Raw genomic sequence first — 22,305 nt, 5'->3', positions numbered from 1 at the left:
AATTGAAAATAAATGATCCCCTCTATTTTAGTAAGACTTAATTAAGGTCAAATTGCTATATGTTAGTTACTTTGTCCCTCGGTGAACTTGAGTTCCCTCTGAACGCATCAAGCTTGCAGTTATTAGATTCCTATATAGTCATTCTACATCCATCAAATTCCCCTACTCAGAACTCCTCCTCTCCCCTGCCAAAGGAAGGCCTCTTAATGAGTTGGGTGACTCCTAGGGAAAATTTACATGAGGATATGAACAAGAATACAATATAATGAGAAGAGAGGGAGGACAGTTGTAATCTGTACCACTTAAGTAATGCCCACACCAATGACTTCATAGATCAACTGAAAGATCAAAGAATCTAGATCCCTAAGAACAAATAAAGCTTAGTATTATTCATTTATTTGTAAATAATCACCAGTAGCTTCAAATATACTTTACAGCATATTGGTGCTGGTGAAGATCAGAGGAAAAATATTCAGGATTTAGCTAGGCTTTTCCTAAATATATAATTCATATAGGAAGTTCAATTGACAATTAAGCAATCCAAATTTTAAACAGGGCATCATAAATAAAACACTAACCACAGTGTCTCATAGTTATTATATACATTATAAAATTATTATATATAAGCATATTCCTTAAATTCATAGTTCAAAGTTTCTGAGGTAAAATTTTATCATTATTTTACTTAATGATTACTGAACTAGCTTTTTAAAAATTACACTGGATGGGGAGGGGTCTAGGGAGACACATATGACTGGTACTTGGGTACCAAGTACTCCTTTACTTAGAATCCAAAGTAAAAGAACATAAAACATTCCAAAGAAAATAGAAGATACTCAAAAACAACTTGTTAAAAGGACACACAATGCTATTGAACTCATAAGCAGAATATATAAATTTGTAATACTAAAGTCATCTCTTGAGTATACATACAGGTAGGACAGCCATCACCACATCTGGAGAAGTCTCCAAGGTTCCATCTGCTGCTGCATACACTATTGTGAAGACATATGTACCAATCCACAGTACATCGAGAACTGAAATGGGATATACCTTAATTTTTAATCATTAAAAATAACAGATGCAGCAAAGACTTTTTACATGGTTGTTTCTGACAATTAGATACTATAATATTCACATCTAAATATAAAAAACCAAGTAACTCAATTTTTAAGAACTTGGAGCAGATTTCACTGGCGTGTGCACCTAACAAACCTTAGAAGTCCAGCAGTTATTTTCTGGGGACTTAAAAAATGGACATTACTAGAAAAAACTGGCATGCAGATGGAGACAAAAAGTCTCTCAAACCATTAAACAAAAAGGGCTTTCCTATGCTGAACCGAAATAATACAAATATAAAAGAATCTAAAATGTACTAAATGATCCTGTAGATGATAAAATACAGCATATAGTTTAAGATTTTTTGTGATAAAACCTAAAAAGTGTGGATATATTTTATTTTTAAAACCCTTACCTCCTATCTTAAAATCAATACCGTGTATTGGTTCTAAGGCAGAAGACAGAAGAGTGGTAAGGGCTAGGCAATGGGGGTTAAGTGACTTGCCCAGGGTCACACAGCAAGGAAGTGTCTGAGGCCAAATTTGAACCCAGGGCCTTCTGGCTCTAGGCCTGGCTTTCAATCCACCAAGCCACCTAGCTGCCCCCATATAAATATACTTTAAAAGAAAGCAACTCATCAGGGGTCATTAAATTTTTTTTTTTAAGTGGGCAGCTTTAAACAGAAAGTATTTTACCTCTTACAGGATGATCTGATTCATAAAATGGAGGGCAAGGAATTACTTTTTTCTCCTGTAGTGTCTGAAAGACAAAAGGCCTTGTTTTAAATAACCAATACTACCCAGGCCAAGCTCCAATTTGTCCTCCCCAGAAGAAAAGTAGTTTATACCAAAACAAAAGTCTCATGTTGATTTCACCAGTCTTTAGTGGCCAAGAGAGCAACGGTAACAGTGCTAAACACTTACTGGAAGATACTGGACCACAGTTCCATTCTGTTTTCCTACAGCAAGCTGTTTCCCTTTAGGGCTCCAACACACTGAGGAAAAAAGAAAATTTTACTAAAACATTTTTAAAAGCAGGATTGATTACTGAGATCAATGACAAGATAATGTACATAATCACCACTTGTTGATCCTTTATGAGCTGATTCAAAGAAGAAGTCTGCTTGTTTTTTAATTAATAAGGTAGAGTTAAAGAAATTGACAACATATATAGGCTCTAACCAAACTGTATTTTCTCTTTGTTCCATTCATTTGAGGGCCAAGAGTAAAATGAGATCTGCCCAGAGGTATTAAGGTTTCCTCCTCAGTTAAACAGTTGTACAAGTATAAGAAAATAGTTTCATTTCTTATATTCAATTCTAATATTCTGTTCTTCAGAATGAATAAAAGATGTCCCCAGACTGCATTCCTTTTAGAACAAGAGGTATTATTACAGTCATCCCTCACTATATTACAGTTCACTTATCTTGGCTTCATTGTATCATAGGTTTAAAAAAATTTTTTTAATCTAATTCTGTATTGCAGAGTTTTCACTATATCATGGGATTTTCATTCAAGTTGCGGTATAGTTCTTCACTGGGGATTACCCATATAGAATTTTATATGTTGATAAAATTAGGTAGGTTTGAGTTTAGAAAGTTTTTACAGGAGTGTGGAAAAGGTTTATAGGAGAGTGCGAAGGGTTTATAAAGCCTTAAAATACATATAAATAATAAAATAAATATAATGCTGTTACTTCATGGATTTTTAACTATCACAGGGGTCTCTGGAACATTAACTCCCAAGATAGGTAAGGATCACTGCATTTTCAAAACCCAATTGAAGACCAGGAAATAGTATAAAAATGTTTCTTCCCTTAGAACTTAGTACTTTAAATTATTTATGTTCTCTTGCTTTCAAGAATACCATCTCCCTTTTCAGATAGTAATGTTAGATTCTACTTCTAGAAATCAATTTTTAAAAACAATCACATAATATATTATAGGTTCAAAATTTTTATAACCTACCAGATGTTACAGCCACAGAAGGTGGAAGGCTTGCAGACACTTTCACTGCGTCTGTGACTTGTAGAACTGCAATACTGCCATCAGCCAAACAAACTGCCACCATGGTAGGGATGGTAGGGTTCCACTTCATATCGATGACCATGCCACCAGTATCTTTCATCAGTTTGTGATAAGCAAACGGACGTTTCTGCTGTTTAGTCTTTTAAAATTAAACACACAAGAAATATATCCTTCAGACAAAACTACAGTCCATTCTAGCTTCTACCAATTAGACTATCCTTCCAAAAGAATTAAAGAACATTAGGCCTAGAAAGATTCTTAGTGACAGAGGCCCAGAAGGGGAAAATAAAGTTTGATTATTATGGCAAATCTTTTTTTTCCTTTTTCCTAAAACCTTTACCTTCCGCCTTAGAATTAATACTATGTATTGGCTCCAAGGCAGAAGAGTGGTATGGGTTAGGTAATGGGGGTTGAGTGACTTGCCCAGGGTCACAAAGCTACGAAGTATCTGAGGTCAGATTTAAACCTATGACCTCCTGTCTCTAGGCCTGGCTCAGTTGCCCCTAATATGACAAATCTTAAAGCAATGTACTGTAACTGTTACCTAGCTACTCAACATATTCAAAGCAACTGGCTACACAGGAGACAAACTAAAAACACTTGGTGAACATCAGTAAAATTTTACCTCAGAAATAAAGACTAGTGGGGGCAGCTGGGTAGCTCAGTGGATTGAGAGCCAGGCCTACAGACGGGAGGTCCTAGGTTCAAATCTGGCCTCAGACACTTCCCAGCTGTGTGACCCTGGGCAAGTCACTTGACCCCCATTGCCTAGCCCGTACCACTCTTCTGCCTTGGAGCCAATACACAGTATTGACTCCAAGACGGAAGGTAAGGGTTAAAAAAAGAAAGAAAAGAAAAAAAGAAATAAAGACTAGTGAAGTAAATCAGATATACTAAGATGCATGCATCAGGTCTAAGCTCAAGAATCAGTTGACAAGTATCTTACCTCATTTGAGAAGGTTCGAACATCAAAAAAGGCAATGAGGGAGCCAAATTCACTGGACATCATACAGACAGAGAGTGTCAGGTTATCACAGCTCAAAGCCAAGTGGTGCACTGGGAATTTCATAGGGATTAATATGTTTGGAACTTTCTCAACTATTAAAAAAGAAAAGAAAGAAAATTTACTATGTGATTAGTACATAAATAAAAAACAATCCTTTAATCCATCTATGTAAGATTCCCAAACACATACCCTTAATGTTAAAGTCCAATTAAAACTCATTAAATTTTGGTACTTTTGTAACCCAATCATCCTAAATAAAAAGGACAACAACAGAAGGGAACAAAGCCTTTGGAAAACAGTGTTCCTTACTGTCCCAATGACATAATAATTTTATCATCAGTATACAATTTGCCCCTGTTCTCCCTAACAGGAGTACCATTAAACCAACTAAAATGTGATACAATAAAACACTTTCCAGCTACTATCCCATCAGTTCAAAAGCCCAACAAAAAAAACCCAAGGTATTTCTTTCTCTACTTTGTGCCTGAAAGGATGACCAGATATCATAAAAAGAAGACTCAAATGGATTAATTCCAGCACCTCTGAAATAGCTATGGTCAACTTAGTAAAATTCTTAAAATTATGGTCTTCAACAACCATGTCAGAGATTTCCTTTGAGAAAAAAAAAAGACTACTTCATTAATGCCTCACTACACTGATGTCTCTTCTATCTTACACAAATCAATAAATTGCAAGTTACTTTTCACATAGAAGCAGTTTGATACCAGTTTATTCAATTAGATTTACCAATTTTGTTGGGATCCTCTCCAGGCCGATTCTGAATAAGAAGATTTTTCGTAGGAAAAACACGAAACCCACTGGCTCCTCCAGCAAACACCAGACCATACTTATTAGACACAGCAAGCAGACTGGAGCGCTCCTTAGGCAGCTCTTCAGGGGCATCAAAGATTCTGACTTTCTTCAGTGCTCTAAACTGAAAATCCTATTATAAAGAATAAAAATAGATAGTAATTCAGTAGCTTAAATGATGATAGGAGCTATTATTTACTTAGGTCAAATACAGTTACAAAGAAAATCTTGACATAATACTAACCACTTCCTCCATGACTTCTTCTTTGACAAATCCAATTCACTCTAGTTTTCTCTTACTTATTTACTATCTTTACTATGCAATTATATAGTCTTATTTTCTAATTAAACATATATTGTATTCTAGCTTTCCAATGAAAAGACTGTAAATTCTTTCCAAATAAAATGTCTTTTATTTCTCTCCCCATGATGTAGTGGAATGAATTCAAGACTTGAAATACGAAGACTAGGTTAAAATATCAGCTCTGTCACTTAGCTCTGAAACTATTATAAAGTCACTTTTCCACTGAACCTTTGTTTCCTCATCTGGAAAAGGGAGACAATAAAACTTATGCTACTTTATAGGCATCTTGCGTAAAGAAAATACTTGATAATTTTAAAAGGTTAGAAAATGTGAATTACTAGTATTATTATAATATTCCTATAAGGAACAAAGCCTATATGTGTGTATACATATATAAAACAAGAACTCAAAAAACACTGAATAACAAGAAAAAGATGACTTAATCCTAAGTGATTTATTTAAAGAAATATTCCCAGCAATAAAATCTCAGCATATCAAAATAATATCTTTTGCCCCATTCCTGTCTACATTGAATCCTCCTTATGTATACGCATGTATGTTCCCTAAAGCCAAGTCCATGTCACTTTGGATCTCTGTAATCACAGCACCTAGTTAAGGGTCTTGAACAGAGTGGGGGCTTCTATAGGTGGTTTTATATAAGGGGAGAATGTTTTCTCTTTTGTGGACAAAGTAAGATGAACTTGGAGTCAGGAAGATATAGATGTCACCCTCTGATATTTAGTATGTGACCATAGGCATGTCAATTACTCTCTCTGAGACTCAAGTTTTCAAATCAGCTAAATGAGACATTAAACTTATACCTATTCCCCTCTGCTGTTGTGAGGCTAAAGTGTAATAAAATGTCACCTTTAAAACACTAAATATCTGTTTCTGTTATAAATCAATTCTAAGCACATCAGTCTTCCTGGTTAAACTCAAATTTTTGTTGTGGGTCTGGGGGTTTTGAGGGTGGGTTACAATAGTACATTAGACCTATGTCTTCAATAAACTGCCTATAGGAACTCTCACAATCCTTTCTGAGTTTGAAACTGCTACCTCAGAGGCTACCATTCTCTAAGTATAATCTGGACTATTTTTGGACCTCTGAAATCAGTCATCCAACAATGATGAATAGCAGATAAATGATGTTAATGTGCTCCTTAAATAAGTCTCTACATTAGAATTATAGATCACTATCCATAGTATTCTTGATGTGAAAAAGACCTTAAAAACCATCTAGTCTCATTTTACAGATAGAAAAACTGGGTCTCTAAGGGCAAAATAATTTGCCCAAGGTTATAGAAAAATACATTGGCAAGTCAATCAATCGATAAAATTTATTAAAAGCCTACTATGTAGCTTAGTATAGAGTGATGGACCTGGAGTCAGGAAAACTCACATTCCAAAATTCAAAACCAGCCTTAGGATACTCACTAGTTGTGTGATCTGGACCAGTCATTTAACCTTAGTTTGCCTCAGTTTCCTTAACAGAGACCCTCAAGAAGGAAATGGCAAACCACTCAAGTATCTTTGTCAAGAAAACCCCATTGGAAAACGAGGGGATGCCCATCAATTGGGGAATGGCTGAACAAACTGTGGTATATGTTGGTGATGGAGTACTATTGTGCTAAAAGGAATAATAAAGTGGAGAAGTTCCATGGAGACTGGAACAACCTCCAGGAAGTGATGCAGAGCGAGAGGAGCAGAACCAGGAGAACATTGTACACAGAGACAAACACACTGTGGTATCATCGAACGTAATGGACTTCTCCATTGGTGGTGGTGTAATGTCCCTGAACAACTTGCAGGGACCCAGGAGAAAAAAACACCATTCATAAGCAAAGGATAAACTATGGGAGTGGAAACACCGAGAAAAAGCAACTGCCTGAATACAGAGGTTGAGGGGACATGACAGAGGATAGACTCTAAATGAACACTCTAATGCAAATACTATCAACAAAGCAATGGGTTCAAATCAAGAAAACATCTAATGCCCAGTGGACTTACGCGTCGGCTATGGGGTGTGGGGGGGGGGGAGGAAAAGAAAATGATCTATGTCTTTAACGAATAATGCTTGGAAATGATCAAATAAAATATATTTAAAAAAAAAAAAGAAAAGAAAACCCCATTGGGGTCACAAAGAGTTAGAGGTGACTAAAAAACCACTTAAAAACAACATGATGGGCATTGTGCTAAGTGAAGTGAATACCAAAAGGAGCAAAAGACATCCTGAACTTCAAGAAGCTTGCAATCTAATGGAAGTAGAACCCAGATTTCTTCACTTTCAATTTGACATATTTCTCATCATAATGTTGATCTAATTTTATTCAAAAGAGATTTCCTTCACTATTGCTTCAGTGGTTAAATCCACAAAATTAAAAAAGACTTTAGTAATAATTTAGTTCTATACCTTAATTTTTAAAGATAAGGAAACTGAAGCCCAGAGGTTTATTATAGAGGTATATTATAGAGGATTATTCCCCTCAGATAGACATAGCCTAAGAGACAAAATCCCACCAATGAATTCTACTAAACCTGGAACTATAGACTGTCAGTACTGGAAAAAAATCTCAGAAACAATGTAATCCATTTTGCTCCATTTTGCAGATGAGGAAATTGAGGCACAGAGAAGTACTACGATTAGTCTAGACTCACATAAGAAGGCAAAAGATATAGTCCCTACACAATAGCATGTTTTAAGATAAGTGATAGTTTGTTCATGTTTGCCAGTGTGGCAAAAGATGGTACCCTCCATTTCTGTTTTCCAAGATTTCTCCATTGGTTCCACTTTGAGATACTCTCTTTTCAAATATATGCAGTGTAGGGTCAAACAGTAGTTTATTCTAATTCTGCGCACAGCTGGGAAAAGGTTTTTTTTTTATTTATTTATGCAATCTACTTGGCTTTTGGAATTCTATGCCTAATTACCTTTTTTTTTAAAGACTCGTTATACGTTTCTCACGTAGCTTTTTGTGCTGAGGAAATAGCTAAGTATTAAAGGTGCAAAAACTGAGTTTTCCCCTCTCCATATACTTTACCTAGCGTAGTGGGCAAGCAAAGTGCTTTGAAAGTTTTAATAGAGCATGGAAAAGAACAATAAGTTGACCTAGAGTCAGAGAATGGGGAACTCTACACATTTATGATCTTGTGCAAGTTATTTAAATATTGTGGGTCTCAGGTTCCTCACCGTTAAAATGGGTATGGAGTGCGGGTCGGCAAAATAATCAGTCCCTCGGGTCCCTTCCAACTCTAAATCTATAATCCCGTGACGAGATGCATGGGGCGAGGGTAAGAGAGGGGTATGGGAAGAATTGAACCTAAGTGGAAGCATCCTAGAAACTGGACTAGGTCTCTGAACTTTTCTCTTGAGCTCTAATATCCCCCAGCCAGAGGACTGGGGCGTTCGAGGCAGAGGCACAGAATATGGGCTCTTCCACTGTCTAGGCTCTCTATCCAAGGCAACGCCAGGCCTGAGTGACGCCCCCCCACCCCCCGCCCGGTCAGGCCCAGCACGGCGTGGCCTCTCCCGTTGGGACTAGCCCTATCCCCTCCCGGCCCAGATCACACTGAACCTGACCTTCATCTCCCGCTCGGGGATCATCGCATCCATCTCGTCTCCCATGGTGCCGACTCCTTATAAACTGGAGCCCTAGAAGCCGCCGCCCCCGCGGAGCCCGAGCCGCGGCGAGATTAACTTCCCTCTCTGAATTCAGTGGCGCGTTCCGGAGACCGCCATTTCCGGCGCATACTAACAACGTCACACCCGTGACAAATAGTCTTCGAGGAGGTCTGAAGATGGAAAAGAGGGTCGGTCAGGCGCGAGCCCGCCGTGAGCTGCCGCTTTCCATTGGCCAATCTGGAGCGAGCGCGATTTGAGCTGCTGTTTACCATTGGCCAGTCTGGCTCGAATTTTCTATCAATTGCCACTTCCCATTGGCCTGCCTTGGGAAGGGGGCTTGGTCCATCAGTCGTTTGCCATTCGATTTTGCTCCGATTTTCTTTCTAACGTGGTCGTTTTCTAATCTAGGTTTTCGTCGCAGGAAGTGGAATTTCCAAGATCCTTTAGTTCGACTCTTAATTTTACTAATGTGACAACTTGTATGATCGATATCATTTTGCTTGCCTTCTCAGTGGGAAGGGAAGAGGCAGGAGGGAGGGAGAGAATTTCAAACTCAATTTTTTTAAATGAATTTTAAAATGTTTACATGTAATTGGAGAATATTTAATGAAATAGATCTAAAAATATATATATTTTAAAATTCACTAATGGAGGGGGCCGCTGGATAGCTCAGTGCATTGAGAGCCAGGCCTAGAGATGGGAGGTCATAGGTTCAAATGTGACTTCAGACACTTCCCAGCTGTGTGACCCTGGGCAAGTCACTTCACCCCCATTGCCTAGCCCTTACCGCTCCTCTGCCTTGGAACCAATCCAAGAGGAAAGGGAAGGATTAAAAAAAAACAAATTTCACTAATGAAAAAATGTATATAGCCCTGTGCTGCCGTGCTTCAATTAATTGTTTCCTATTAAGGCCCTTCCTGCTTAGTAGTCCTGAATGAATTGTATTCATTCATTCAACAAAATTGAAAGCAAGCTTTCTGTCTGATCTCGGCCCTGAAATCCCTTCCTGCCTTCCAGCTTCTCCCTGGCTAAGAGAAGAGATAACACAGTGACTGCAAATAACTGCAAGATGAGGCATACCGTGATAACTTCATAAGAGAATTATGAAAAAGTATAGTGAGAGTAGAAAGAAGGAACAAATCACTGGCCCCCTGGTGGTGAGGGAAAGCTTCAGAGAATTCGTTCTAATTTAAATTGAGCCTTTTTGTATGCAGAGCTAGGTGCTTGGCGGGGAATAGAATGCTATGTTTAAGTAAGCTTCTTTGAGTTTAGACCTGGTAGTTGGATATAACATACACAAATTATTACAGATCAAACATAAAGTGCTCAAGAGTTGCAAGCAAAGTTTTCAGTTATTGATGGCCTCAGGAAAAGCTTTATGAGGGAAGATGAATCTGATTTGGACTTTAAAGACTGAGAATTGAGGATAAACATTACAACTGACATTTCTATAAAGAATTAAAGTTTGCAGAGTCCTTTATCTACACTATTTTGTTTCAGATGAGACATTATGATACATGCAACACTACAATCAAATACATGTAGGTGGAAAAGTATAGGTTGTATTCAGGGCCTTAGAGGTCATGTATTCTTCCTTCATGTGTTTTCCAGATGAACAAAGGTGGGAAAATACACCCAAGTTTGTAGTAAGATTTCCCCACAAGAATGGGAGGCTCCAATTAAGTTCAGTCCAGAAGTATGAAAGAATTTTGTTTGAAGTTTTTAAGATAGTGTAACAGCCTAAGCTGGTGAAATGGCCTAAGGCAGCATTGGTGAACATTTTCAAGTTTGTGGGCTCAAACTGCAACTTCAAGATGTCTGTGAGTCCCCACCACCACCCTCATCCTCACCCTCACCCATTACCCCAGAGAACAGAGGAAGTGCTCCCTTTGGGTGACATGGTCAGAAGGGTGGGGCATGCAAAAAATATCATCAGACACTTGGAAGAGGGGGAATGGAGCAGCTCCCCCCTTACCAGCCAGCACCAATACTTTGCTAACACTGGCCTAGGGGCTAGTAGAATAGCCTTGGGGCTGATGGACTAGCCCTGGAACTGATGAAATAGCCCTAATAGTGGACCAGAGTTTGTATATTTATTGAGGGTCTGGGTTCTCATTGCCTCCCATTCCAGGAAAATCTCCACCTGTTCTCAGAATAGCCTACCTCGATCCCAGCTTTTGGGACAAAAATCCACTATTCGATAAAAACTGCTGGGAAAACTGGAAGAAAGTGTGGGAGAGATTAGGTTTGGATCAACACCTCACACCCTACACCAAGATAAATTCAAAATGGGTGAATGACTTAAACATAAAGCAGGAAACTATAAGTAAATTAGGTGAACACAGAATAGTATACATGTCAGACCTTTGGGAGGGCAAAGACTTTAAAACCAAGCAAGACATAGAAAGAATCACAAAATGTAAAATAAATAATTTTGACTACATCAAACTAAAAAGCTTTTGTACAAACAAAACCAATGTAACTAAAATCAGAAGGAAAACAACAAATTGGGAAAAAAATCTTCATAGAAACCTCTGACAAAGGTTTAATTACCCAAATTTATAAAGAGCTAAATCAATTGTACAAAAAATCAAGCCATTCTCCAATTGATAAATGGGCAAGGGACATGAACAGGCAGTTCTCAGATAAAGAAATCAAAACTATTAATAAGCACATGAAGAAGTGTTCCAAATCTCTTATAATCAGAGAGATGCACATCAAAGCAACTCTGAGGTATCACCTCACACCTAGAAAATTGGCTAACATGACAGCAAAGGAAAGTAATGAATGCTGGAGGGGATGTGGCAAAGTAGGGACATTAATTCATTGCTGGTGGAGTTGTGAATTGATCCAACCATTCTGGAGGGCAATTTGGAACTATGCCCAAAGGGCGACAAAAGAATATCTACCCTTTGATCCAGCCATAGCACTGCTGGGTCTGTACCCCAAAGAGATAATGGACAAAAAGACTTGTACAAAAATATTCATAGCTGCGCTCTTTGTTTTGGTCAAAAATTGGAAAACGAGGGGATGCCCATCAATTGGGGAATGGCTGAGCAAATTGTGGTATAAGTTGGTGACAGAATACTATTGTGCTAAAAGGAATAATAAAGTGGAGGAGTTCCATGGAGACTGGAACGACCTCCAGGAAGTGATGCAGAGCGAGAGGAGCAGAACCAGGAGAACATTGTACACAGAGACTAATACACTGTGGTATAATCGAATGTAATGGACTTCTCCATTAGGGGCGGTGTAATGTCCCTGAACAATCTGCAGGGATCTAGGAGAAAAAATACTATTCATAAGCAGAGGATAAACTGTGGGAGTGGAAACATCGAGGAAAAGCAATTGTCTGACTACAGCAGTTGAGGGGACATGACAGAGGAGAGACTCTAAATGAACACTCTAATGCAAATACTAACAACATGGCAATGGGTTCGAATCAAGACATATGTGATACCCAGTGGAATCATGTGTTGGCTACTGGGGGTGGGGGGTGGGGGAGGAAAAGAAAATGATTCTTTGTCTTTAATGAATAATGCTTGGAAAAGATCAAATAAAATATTATAAAATTAAAAAAAAAAGAATAGCCTACCTCTACTCTTTGTGGGATATTTACAGGCTGAAAACCCAGGAAAATGAGCATTGAGGTGAGTCCAGTTTCAGGTAGATTTCAGGTCTGACCCATCAAAGGTGATCATGAGGACACTAAAAAGGGAATAAGGAGCATGCAGCAGATTTGAGGGATTTCCTTAGACTGCCAGAGCCCTCAGTGCGCATGTTTTCCCACTAGGAAAGGTCTAGTTATCCTTCTGCAATGCCCTCATCAAAGAAGGGAACATAGGGAGGATATAGACAACCACTATAGGTAATTAATAAGACTAACAGTTCAGAACAAAGGTAAATACAGAACAATATAAGAGATTAATATAGAACAGCATAAAGCTGATACATAAAACAAAACAGTATGGAACCAGTACAGATGATTAACAATACAAAATGATTAACTGATTAATAATACAGCTTTTGTAGTTTATGCTTGACTAATGCTGAAACTAGTGAGAAATACAAGATTTCAAAACATGAGGGTCCTGCTTCTATCACTGTGCATTGTCCACCTCCATCAAACTGAACCTGAGGGAAACTGTCATTCACATGATTAGAAAGTGGCGATACTGGGCTTGGAACTGAGTTCTTTTAAGTCCAAATCCAGCATGATTTCCACTGCACCAATGCTGGGGCAAGTAGTCTACTCTGACTGGCAGTAGAGTAGATAAAGAGACTAGTACAAGAGCTGAGACTGGAAAGATGTTGCTAGCTTATGGACAGCATTGAATAAGTTGGAAATTTAGGAGTTAGCAACCTCTGCAAAGTTTTGAACCCAGATGTGGTATGAGCAGATTTTTGGATAAGGAAGTTGTCTAGCATTTAGTAGGGATGGATTGGATACAGAAAAGGAGTGGGGGAAGATTGGAACTCGGCCTTGAATTTCCATAAAAGGTGGGGAGTGGTCAGGAAGAAAATGGGGAAGGAAGCTAATTAGGTGAGGGGGAAACATGTAAGCAAAGATAAAGACAACAACATATAAAGCAAGGTTGAAGGATAATGAATTGATTAACCAGTTTAGCTTTTGTTCAGGTAAGGAATTACAGATCTGGAAAGATGGATTGGAACTAGATTGTGAAGAACCTTTAATATCTGATTATGGTCATATTATGTTTATTTTATCACTTCTTTTGGCTTTGGTTTTCCCTCTGAAAAATGAAGGGGTTGTACTAAATGAAGAGTTCTTAACCTAGGTCTATAGACACCCAAGGAGCCAATGGATAGATTTCAGAGGGAGATTGTGAACTTGGACGGGAAAAAAATATCCTTTTTTTTAATTAACCCTTGGTTTTCTTTATGTAATATTTACCATTTCTTTTAAGCGTTTAAAAACATTATGCTGAGAAAGGTTTCATTGGCTTCACAAGATTGATCACAAGAGGGATCCATGACACAAAAAAGTTTAAGAACTCCTGGACAAGATGCCCTTCTAGCTCTGAAATTCTGTGATTACAGTTTTATTCTGTGACCCAGTAAAGGATCCTTGGAAGATGTCTGAGGAGAATGACATTATCAAAGGTATATATTATATATGATTGTCAGGGTAGAGGGTGATTTGAAACTAAAGGGATAGCAGATAGGATATACAGTCTTGAAAAAAGCAAGACCACTAGTCAGCAGGCTATTACAATAGTCAGAACATGGCATCATTTGAGAGACTTTGGGAGGGTTATCTATATCTGGGTATCTTCAAATCACAGAATCTCAGACTTGCATGGGACCTCAAAGGATATTAGTGCATTACAGAACAAGAATTCCCTTTGTAGTAGCTTCCATTTGAAAATCTCCAAGGATGGAAACCCCACTGCATTTCAAGATAACCCATTCCACTTTTGGTCAGCTCTTTCAGGAAGTTCTTCCTTGTGGATTCTATAATCTACTCCATTTTAACTTTCACCTGTTGTTCCTAGTTTTGTTCTCTGAGGCTGCCTGTCTTTTCTACCTCCTGCCTTCAATCAATCAACATTAAACATCTACTATATACCAGGCATTCTGCTAAGCAAGGTGTTACGAAGAGATAAAAGGCAATCCCAGAATTTACCTTCTAATCAAGACAATAAGCAAAAAAATACAGATTAGACAAAGCAAGGATTATCCAGGATAGGCACTAGAATATTTTTTTTCAAGATGGAAACCTTTACTTTTTAAAAAATTTATTTTATTAATATATATATATATATATATATATATATATATATATATAAAACATGTAATAAATTTCCACACAAGTTTTACTAAATTATGTGATCAAATTTTATCTCCCTCCCTCCCTTCCCTTCCCTTTCTTGGGGAAGGCACTAGAATTAAAGAGGGAAAGGTAGAAAATAGAATTTTAGCTCAAACTTAAAAGAAGCCAGGGGGGTCACTAGCTGGAGCCAAAGAAAATGTCAGGAGCAGAGAAATGAAGGGTTTTGTTTGAGGTCTGGATTGAAGAGTACCTCTAGGGAAGTAAGGTATAAGAAGACTGGAAAGGTGAGAGGGGCTAGGTTTTAAAAGGCCTTGAATACAAAAGAGAGCATTTTGAATTTACTCCTAGAGTTAATAGGAACCCACTGGATTTGGGTGTGATGTAATTGAGCCTGCACTTTAGATAACTAGTTGCTGTCTGGAAGATGAATTGGGGTGGAGAGACACCTGAGGCAGGCAGACCTGCCCAGTAGGGTAGTGCCACAGTCCAAGTGTGAGGTGATGAGGGGATGCACAAGAGCAGTGGCAATGTCATAGAAATGAAGAGGCTGTATAGGAGAAATTTTACAAAGGTGAAATTAACAGTCTTGGCAACAGATTCTAAATGTGGGAGGTAAGAAATAAATAGGATGATTCTTAGCCTATGAGCCTGAAGGACTGAGAAGATGGTGTTGCCCTCTACTATAATAGAGAAGGTAGGAGTGGGTAAGGTTTTAGAAGGAAAGTAAATGAATTTCATTTTGGATATGCTGAGTTTAGGATGTCTCCTGGTCATCTACTTTGAGATGTCTGAAAGGCAGTTGGAGATGCAAGATTGGAGGTCAACAGAAAGTTTGGGGCAGAATGGGTAAATTTGAGAATCATCAATATAGAGATGGAAATCCATGAGAGATAATAAGATCATCAAATGAAGTAATAAAAAAAGAAGAGAATAAGGTCTAGTCCAGGACGGAACCCTGAGGGACACACTATAGTTGGAGGGCAAGATCTGGAGGAAGATCCAGTAAAAGAGATGGAAGGAGTGGTTGGATAGTGTGAAAGGGAATTCTTTATTCTCTTTTCTGAGTTTACACTTGTAAAAGAGAATTATTTATTCCCTGTCTCTATTCTGAGTTAACATTTTAATTAACACTAACTAAAGTATTCCCACTTAGATTGTGAAGATAGGATTAACTCTCCTTTGTCTTCTTTTGAATTGAATCAACAAAAGATTGAACACCCTACTCATTACTAGGCAGAAGCTAGCAAGGTACTTAAAGAACTCATAAGTCTCTTAGAGAGCTCCACCCTTTTAACTTAGTCCCAAACTTGTGAATTCTATGATCAGAGCTTACATCCTCAGAAACTCAATCATCCAGGAATCTGTGAACCCTTTTGATGAGTATTCATCCCTCCAGAAGGTGAAAACTGGTTCCCATAAGTGCTAGACAATTTGGAAACTGTGATTGGCCTCTGTGCAGAGGGGCAGGGACAAAAAGTCCCCATAAAAGCCATGAATCCTTTGGCTTCAGGGAGTCTTGTAGAGATAGTCTCCAGACTGGAGAGACTCTTTGAGGAAGCTTTGCTGGAGACTGCATCTTGGATCATGGGCTTAGAGCTCAGCTTCAACTTGGACTCTTGACTCCTGGACTACTTCATGGGGTGTGAAAGGTTGACTCCTTTCCTGGTTTCTGGAGGGACTAGCTTCCATCTTGGAGAAGGCCATGTGGTTACTCACTACCAGCCTTCCTGGTTGAGAGCTAATTAATCTCTGCTTGGATTAAGATAGGATAGATAACCTCTCTAACCCCCTCACATTTCTCTTTTTTATTGTTTCTTTTCTATTTGTAAATAAATTTCTGACTTGAGGGATAACAAATATTGGCGACCACATAATTTCACAAAATTATTGTCCAACCATTAAATTTAACCCTTACAATAGCCAGGAGAAACAGAAGAGAGTAGTGTTTAGAGAACCTAGAGAAAAGAAAGTATCAAGGAGGAGAGTGATCAGCAGCTGAGGCACACCAATAGATTAATGGATTTACTTAAATATGATATTTGGTGAAAATCTAGCTTAATCAATAAGGTTGGTTAAGAAAGGAATATGTATTTACATAATCTGTACTATGTGCCAAGCACTGTGCTAAGCACTTTTTACAAATATTATCTCATTTGATCTTCATAAGCCTTTAAAGTAGGTATTAGTATTATCCTCATTTTACAGTTTTAGAAACTGAGGCAAAAAAGGCTTAATTGACTTGCCTAAGGACATATAGCTAGTAGGTATCTGAGTCTGTATTTGAACTCTGATCTTCCTGACTTCAGGCCCAGTGCTCTATCCACTGTACAACCCTGCTGCTCCTGACTAAAGGAGGCGACACATTAAGATTTTATTAATGATTAACATCTTAGTGTGAATTTGTGGACTAAGGCTATTCCAAATCATAACTACTTCCCCTTGACTGGTCCTACTGTTGAGGCCAATTGTAAGTTTGGGTGAGGAGTAAGAGAAGTAAAGAACATCTTCAGAGAATAGATCCAAATGTAGTTGATACTAGGATCTGAAAGTCACCTAGAAAGTGTCATGGGACCACCAGGCATCTGAGAGAAGAGGAGATAGAAAAGGAGGGCAATAGAAAAAGCACCAGAATTCAAACAAACTTTAATTTCCCCTGCATTGGGATTCTATTTCCCTTTTCATTCAAGTATAAGTTTCTTTAGGGTAAGAACACTATGTAACATAAACACTTGGCATAATGAATATGTAGCTGGAAAGAGTTGTGTATAAATCAAACTTTATCAATTAAGTTGCCCTTTTCAGGCAAGAATTTCTTAACCTGAGGGTCCATGAATTTTAAAAATATTTTGATAATTTCATTTCAGTGTAATTGGTTTCTTCTGTAATCCTATGGATTTAAAAACATTATTCTGAGAAGATGTCCATTGGCACTCCCAGACTGGCAAGTAAAATACAAAAAAGGTTAAGAAGCCCCACTTTATTTTTTAATTTAATTTTATTATATTTTTATTTTAGTAACAAATTTCCACATAAATTTTCTGAAGTTATATGACCCAAATTGTTTCCTTCCCTTGTTCCCTCCCTTCCTGGTACTGGTAAGCAATTCAATCTGGTTTTTACATGTATTATCAAGCAAAACACATTTCCATATTATTCATTTTTGTAAGAGAATAATCATAAAAAAACAATAACCCAAACAAACGAAAGTAAAAAGATCATACAATTTGATTTGCATCCAACTCTTAACAGTTCTTTCTGTGGAGGTGAATATCATTCTTTTTCTTAAGTCCTTCAGAATTATCCTGGATCATTTCATTGCTGTGAGTAGCTAAGTTTTTCACAGTTGATCATTCCACAATATTGCTGTTACTTTAAACAATGTATTCCTGGTTCTGCTTATTTCACTCTACATCAGTTCATGTAGGCTATTTCCAGCTCTTTCTGAAATCATCCTTATAGCACAATAGTATTCCATCATCATCATATACTACCATTTGTTCAGCCATTCCCCATTTGAACGACATCCCTTTAGTTTCCCATTCTTTGCCACCACAAAAAGAGCAGCTATAAATATTTTTGTACAAATAGGTACTTTTCAATTTGTTTTTATCTCTTTGGGATGTGGACATCATAGTGGTATTATTGAATCAAAGTTTATACATTGTTTTATAACCTTTTGGGCATAATTCCAAATTGTCCTTCAGAATGGTTGAATTAGTTCACAATTCGACCAGCAATGCCTTAGTATTAGTGTCTTATTATTTTTTTTTGCCACATCCCCTCCAACATTTATCATTCTCTTTTACTGTCATATTGGCCAATCTGATAAGTATAAGGTGGTACCTCAGTTATTTTAATTTGCATTTCTCTTTTCAAGAGGTATTTAGAACATTTTTATATGATTGGTAGCTTTGATTTCTTCATCTGAAAACTGCCTAGTCATATCCTTAGATCATTTATCAATTGAGGAATGACTTGGATTCTTATAAATTTTACTTAGTTCTTTACATATTTGAGAAAGGAGACCTTTATCATCAGAGAAATTTGCCATAAATTTTTTACCCAGTTTGTTGTTTCCCTTCTAATCTTGGTTGCATTGGTTTAGTTTGTACAAAATGTTTTTAATCAAAATTTTTCATTTTACATCTTATAATATTGTCTGTCTCTTGTTAGGTCATAAATTTTTCCCTTCTCCATAGATGTGACAGGTAAACTATTCTATGTTCCCCTAATTTACTTATAATATACATCAATGTTAAAATCATATACCCATTTTGATTTTGGTATAGGGTGTGAGATTGATCTAAATCTAATTTTTGCCATTCTGCTTTCCAATTTTCCCAGCAGTTGTCAAATAGTGAGTTCTTATCCCAAAAGCTGGGATCTTTGGGTTAATGAATTACTAGATTGCTGAGGTCATTTACTCTATTCCACTGATTCATCCTTATTTCTTAGCCAGTACCAGATTTTGATGATCACTGCTTTATAGTACAGTTTAAGATCTGGTACTGCTAGGCCATTATCCTTTACACTTTTTTTCATTAGTTCCCTTGATATTCTTGACCTTTTGTTCTTCCAGATGAATTTTTTTTTCTAGAAGAAGCCCTACTTTAGAGTAACACGTTTGTCTTCTAGAGAACAAATAATTACTTCTAGTTTATTTTATGAGAGCCATTATGATGTAGTACACATGATATAGTATAGGCACTCTGGACTTCAAATCAGGAAACCTAGGTTGGAATCCTAGGTCTGATACTTACTAGCTTAACCCTATAACCCCTTCACACCATCCTATCTTCACAGTCAAGTTCTCAGAAAGAAAAAAAAACCAAAAAACTTCTATGCTTATTGCTGCTATTTCCTGATCTCTCATTCATGTGGTGTTAGATTCCTATTTACAACTGAGACTTCCCCTTCTAGTAGGATCTCTTAAGGGTTAAATGCAAACACCTTTTCTGAAATCCAAATCAGTCTTAACCTCTCTGTTGCTTTTGACATTCTTAACTGTATTTAGGCCTTGCTCCAAACTTAGCACAGTCCTGCAGTGTTTAGATCTGGTGCTTGAGGTCCCTGACAACATACATTCTGACATGTATTTCCATTATTCCTTCTTGAGTAGTTATTCCAGCTATTATTATTCTAGTTATTATTATTGTTATTCCAATTATTGTTGTTATAATTATTCCACCTAATAAATCCTCCATTCCTGTTCAATTGTCTGGAAAACTGACCTCTATATCTACAATCCCTGACAAAATGGCCAATCCTATTGCATAAAAAGCACTTTTGGGGACCTGATATTCTGTCCCTAGGCTTGTAATAGTTATTAGGTTGCGTAGATCTTAAAGCAGCCACTGACTTAACTTCTTTAATCTCATTTTCTCTTGCTTTGCCCTTTACTTCTTTCAATTTTCTTTTTAGATCTTCTATAACTGAATCCATTCCTAATATTTATCCTCAGTATGTGTGCCCAGGTATGTTTCCTTCCTTCTAATATTCGCTAGTTCCATCTCCTCCCAATCTGGATAATTGTTTTTAAAGAATAGTTTTACTTTTAGGGATAGTCTTTTTCACAAAGATTCTTTTTATATGTGCTATTGTCCCCTCTTCCAGAACATCCGTGTTCAAGTATGTTTCAGCTGCTTCTGTAATGCAGTCAAAGAATGTAGTCAGTGTTTCATTAACCTTTTGTTTTATCCCCTCAAACTTGGACCATGAATTTGGCCTTTTACTGTATCTACCCATAACCTCTAGAATTGCTTGTCTAGCTTCCTTCATCCTGTCATATTGGGCTTTCTTGCTCATATCATTGTCGTTATAATGTTCCAGCTATGGTGTTAATAAGGGATCCTGCCTAGTTTCTTTTCATCTATGAACTTGTTCCTTTCCCTTTTTGTCAAAAGTTCTTTCATTAGTAGGACAAAATCATTATAATCAGGATCAAACAAATCAATGAGATTCATCTACAAGGCAGCTGAAACAAATCAATGAATCTCCTCATTTTTTTGATTACCTTATTAGGTTCATCTACAAAGGCAACTGTTCTCTTTTTTATGGACTTCAAGTCTTAAGGGGTAAATCTCTTATGGGTTTTTACCTGGAATATCTCATCCCTAGAAACTACTGGGAGATCTCTTAGTGGGAATAAGGTAGCTATCCCTTCAACCTCTTCCTTCTATAGTCTATTCAAATTTTTAGATGTACCATCCTTTTCCTTTGCCTCAAACCCATATTCATTATTCATATACCTTTTGTCTTTTATATACATTTCCACTTGGTCCAGTTGCTGCTTCATCAGTATGACCAGAATAAATAACACCACTCTACACTTATACACAATATACATACAAATACACAATATGGCGACATGGGACAAGACAGTTTGTATAGTCATCGACATGCAAGGTTTCATCCACTGATAGTCCAATAATATATAACACAGTTTAAGGAACAGGGTCAAAACAATGTATGGGATGTATAGAACACAGTCCCACATTACATAGAAAAAATTCATTAATATGTCTCCAGACATGTTTATTCATTAACAATCCATTATTTGTAATTGAATTAGTAGTATTATAATCCACTTTGATCAGCTTTTATATATATATATAAAGGAAAAAATATTTAAAAAAAAATCCAATATGGGCACCTAATCCATGTGGCAGGAGGTTTAAAGAATTAAATGTCTCTCGGTGCTCTCAGGATTCCATTACTTGCTGAGAGTAGAATAGAATCTTCCCAGCCTGAAACTGACTTTCCCTATATCAACTACTTTTCTTATGTATAAAACCTAACTTCCTAAGTTTTTTTTTTAAATAAAATGAATTTATTAACAAAGAAGGGACAAAGGGAAAAGGACCAGGGGAAAGGGCTGGATCTGACTCTTATCCCAGTCATTAAACCCACTATCTAACTACACTAAAGTAAATATCTAAGTTTTATAAGGGTAAGTCCAACAGGGAACCAGATTTCTCACACACAGAGTCCTTGGTGGTTCAGGTACAGGAATCCAGCTAAGTCCTCAGACACCCTGTCCACTAGAGTGTATGGGGAAATTCCTCTCACCCTTGTTTGATGGTATTCAAGGCAGCTTGCAAGATGTCCAGGGCTCCAGACAAACTGTTTACCTTCAACAGCTAGGAACTTTTCGCCTGTCAGCTCCTGGAGAATTCTGAGGCTTGAAGGCTGTCAATCAAACTCTTGTACTTCATACCTTCTCTTGCTACATAAACACTCAGATATTCTTTCCTTCCTCAGCACTTGTGAGTCTGCTCCTTTCTAGCTTTCATCCCATGTAACTGTTCCTTCTTAGTCTCTTTTGCTAAATCATCTTCTATGTCCCATCCCTTAGCCATCAATGTCCAGCTCTTTTCTCTCAATGATTTAATTTCCTCCCATGAGTTCAATTATTGTCATATGCAGATAATTCTCAAGTCTTTATTTCTAAGTCTAGTTCTTTACCTGAGGTCCAGTTTCAAATAACCAATCTAATATCCTATAGAAAATGCAAATTCAATATGTCCAAAGAAGAACTCAAAATCTTCTCCCATAAAACCATCCCTCCTCCAAAATCTCCTACTTCTTTTATGGGTACCATTTTGATTGTTCAGTAGTTTCAATTGTGTCTATTTGTGATCCCATTTGGGGGTTTTGGGGCAAAGAATAATTTGCCATTTTCTTCTCT

General features: G+C 37.3%; 1 protein-coding gene across 6 annotated transcripts in view; it reads right to left on the bottom strand.

Moving 5' to 3' along the window:
• The window catches only part of NUP214 (nucleoporin 214), a 103,093-nt gene extending 94,090 nt beyond the window's left edge, over positions 1-9,003 (bottom strand). For 5 of the 6 annotated variants that reach the window (XM_007475164.3, XM_007475165.3, XM_056812572.1 and 2 more), the window contains exons 1-7: positions 8,783-8,997; positions 4,839-5,034; positions 4,032-4,183; positions 3,026-3,224; positions 1,983-2,053; positions 1,755-1,818; positions 934-1,037 (exon numbers count right to left, since the gene is read on the bottom strand). In XM_007475164.3, the coding sequence (XP_007475226.1) occupies positions 934-1,037; positions 1,755-1,818; positions 1,983-2,053; positions 3,026-3,224; positions 4,032-4,183; positions 4,839-5,034; positions 8,783-8,827 (831 nt within the window). In that variant the 5' untranslated portion in view covers positions 8,828-8,997. Of the gene's footprint in view, positions 1-933; positions 1,038-1,754; positions 1,819-1,982; positions 2,054-3,025; positions 3,225-4,031; positions 4,184-4,838; positions 5,035-8,782 lie in introns of all 6 variants that reach the window. The other variant, XM_007475163.3, reaches the window with a different exon arrangement.
• Positions 9,004-22,305: the final 13,302 nt, after the last annotated feature.

Source organism: Monodelphis domestica, chromosome 1 (genome assembly GCF_027887165.1).
Source record: "Monodelphis domestica isolate mMonDom1 chromosome 1, mMonDom1.pri, whole genome shotgun sequence".
Taxonomy (NCBI): domain Eukaryota; kingdom Metazoa; phylum Chordata; class Mammalia; order Didelphimorphia; family Didelphidae; genus Monodelphis; species Monodelphis domestica.
This window is presented reverse-complemented; position numbering and strand designations above follow the sequence as displayed.